At 42.3% G+C, this 2708-nt stretch overlaps 1 protein-coding gene across 1 annotated transcript; it reads left to right on the forward strand.

Moving 5' to 3' along the window:
• Nucleotides 1-1630: 1630 nt before the first annotated feature.
• Nucleotides 1631-2428, forward strand: LOC104155160 (histone-lysine N-methyltransferase SETMAR; the record flags this gene model as incomplete). Its single annotated transcript, XM_009705429.1, has 1 exon — nt 1631-2428. A coding segment is annotated over one exon (798 nt), but the record flags the coding sequence as incomplete, so codon positions are not given.
• Between the last annotated feature and the right edge of the window lie 280 nt (nt 2429-2708).

Here is a 2708-nt window from a genome sequence, read left to right on the forward strand (position 1 = left end):
CCCCGGCCCTCTCAGGGTGGCGCTCAGCTTGCGGGGCCCGTTACACCTCCGCGACCAGCCCCTCCGTAGCGGTCTCGTTACGGGCGCTTCAGTTACCTATATGGACGATTTTTTCTCCATATGTGGCATTCTTTCGGATTTAATCGCGCAGTTAAGAGGACACCTTTTAGGAGGAATAAAGCTCTTGTGCTGCAGGGCGTTAGTGTCGGCCGTAGGCTGAAAGGAGACTGGGAGGAAAAACCTGACAGGCTTGGGGGACGCTTCCCGCCGCACAGCCATCCGAAGTGGTTCACAAGAAAAGGTAAAATGTAGAAATAGAGGGTGAGCCTTTCAGCTTTTTTCAGACTTGCTCGGGCACAGCCCAGTTTCTGCGGCTTTCTGTAGTACTTGCAGTAAGTTCCAAACACATTTCCTGGAGTACACCTGATTGCCTAGGAGCTTGCTTCGGCGATGTTAGAGAGCCTTTCGAAAACAGAATGAAGTAGCTTCTAGTAAGCCTGGGAGGAAAAAAGGAAGACCTCATCCACACAGATCCTAATCTTCTTAACTTGCATGGTGTGCTGGTATTTAACAGAAATAGGAAAGCTTGTAGTCAGTGAATGGGAGAAGATGGGATGAGGTGAGGGACTGTTCAACTTGGTTTTGAGTAAATCCAAATGATTGAGAAAGCTGATGTTTATGAAAAAAGAATCTTCTGAATGAACTGGCGTGCTTCCCAAAACCCAGAAGCTACCAGACATAAGCTGCTATGAAATGTAGTATTTAGTAATAGCACATACTCCAGGTTTCTAAATAAAGCTTTGCGAGGTGAATGCTGAGAAGAAAGTAAAAATACAGATGGAGCTGTCTTTATATTTTGATTTTCAAATTCAGCGAAGTTTCTATCAGCTTTTATTTTGCAAGAGTCCATGGTTCTATAATCATTCACCTGCTGGGGGCATTAGTGTAATTTTGAGAACTGATTTTCAGTTTGGATTGCTTGAACTGAACCACATCTATTCCCGCAGACTGAATTTAGGGTGCAGCAAATACCATCTCACGTCTTCCCTGACAACAGAGTAGTTAGCTCAGCTTTTTGTAAATATGTTGAGGTGTGTTAGCGCAAGACCATCATCACTTTCTAACCGAATTAGCAGGAGCAAGTTTGAATGCAGCATTTTTAAGGGATAAACTGAAAGGATCTTAATTTTTAAGAAAAATGGGCATTTGAAATTCTGTGACTTAAAATAGCTATAGTAGGTTATCGAGTGTTTTGAAGGGGGGAAAATTACTTTAAAGATACTTTGCTATTTCTGTAAATAAAAATCCTATGTAATAAACTAGATCCAATTAGCTGACATATTTTTCCTGCTAAGATTTTTTTTTTTTTTTTTTGGCTAGTGGTGTATTTTGAGAAATCCAGTCACTAACAGACTATCGATTCTTTTCCAGTCTATATGGAATATCTGATTTATATTCTTTAAAATGTTTTAGAAAAGTTAGACTTCTAGTTAGAAGTTTACAGGAAAATGAAGCGTTCATTATTTCAGTTCAGAGATCAGTCGTTGCCACAGACTTCTTAAAAATTCAATAGCCTCTGTGGAAAGAAGCATTGAGCGTGACAAGGATTTGACTCTTGTTCTCTTTGCAGTATAGCCCAGACAGCGTGGCTGGAGCAGACGGAGACATTGACCCCACTGAAATCGCCTTCCCAGGATGTTCTTGTCGTACCAGCTCCTGTGTGGTTCACACGTGCTCGTGTCTTTGCCGTGGTGAAAATTACAACAGTTTGTGCCTCAGGCCTACAGCCGAAGAGGAGGAGTACGCCAGGCCCATTTTTGAGTGCAATGCCATGTGCCAGTGTGGTGAATCCTGTCAAAACAGGGTTGTTCAGAGGGGTTTGCAATTCAGACTTGAGGTGTTCAAGACTGAGAAGAAAGGGTGGGGTCTTCGCACTCTGGAATTCATAGCTAAAGGAAGATTTGTTTGTGAATATGCTGGTGAAGTTTTAGGCTTTAATGAGGCACGTAGAAGAATTCAGGCCCAGACATCAAAGGATTCGAACTATATTATAGCGGTGAGGGAGCACCTCCATAACGGTCAGATAATGGAGACATTTGTTGACCCTACATACATTGGTAACGTAGGCAGATTCCTGAATCATTCTTGTGAACCAAATTTATTTATGGTGCCAGTTCGAGTTGACTCAATGGTGCCTAAACTGGCACTTTTTGCAGCCACTGATATTTCTGCTGGAGAGGAACTTTCCTATGATTATTCTGGAAGATTTCGTAATTTACCAGTAACTAACAGAGAACAAAAATCTTTAGAGGAAGGTAACAGATTGAGAAAACCTTGCTACTGTGGTTCCCGCACATGTGCTTCCTTCTTACCTTGGGACAGCTCCCTCTTTTCCAAACCAGAGACTTGTTCAGGGAGCTCTCTGTAGCTTTTCGGTTCCTAGGCACACTGAAAAAATATCATTTTCCCTAGAGGTGAAATAAAACTTTGATTGTGTATTCCACCAAGGAGCATGCGTGGGTTTGAGTAACAGCTAAAAGACAAGATTTTGAGAATAGCTTCATCTAGGGACTGTTTTCAGGGTGGACGGTATGAAGGAGCGCCAGCGCTTCAAGATGTTCCAAAATCAGTTACTGAGCCAGGCCTGGTGGTTTTTTTTTCTTTTGTTTTCTTCTGAGAGCTTGCTGTATGTTAAAGCACCTCTCAAT

This window comes from Cariama cristata, unplaced genomic scaffold, assembly GCF_000690535.1.
Source record: "Cariama cristata isolate BGI_N322 unplaced genomic scaffold, ASM69053v1 scaffold35808, whole genome shotgun sequence".
NCBI lineage: Eukaryota > Metazoa > Chordata > Aves > Cariamiformes > Cariamidae > Cariama > Cariama cristata.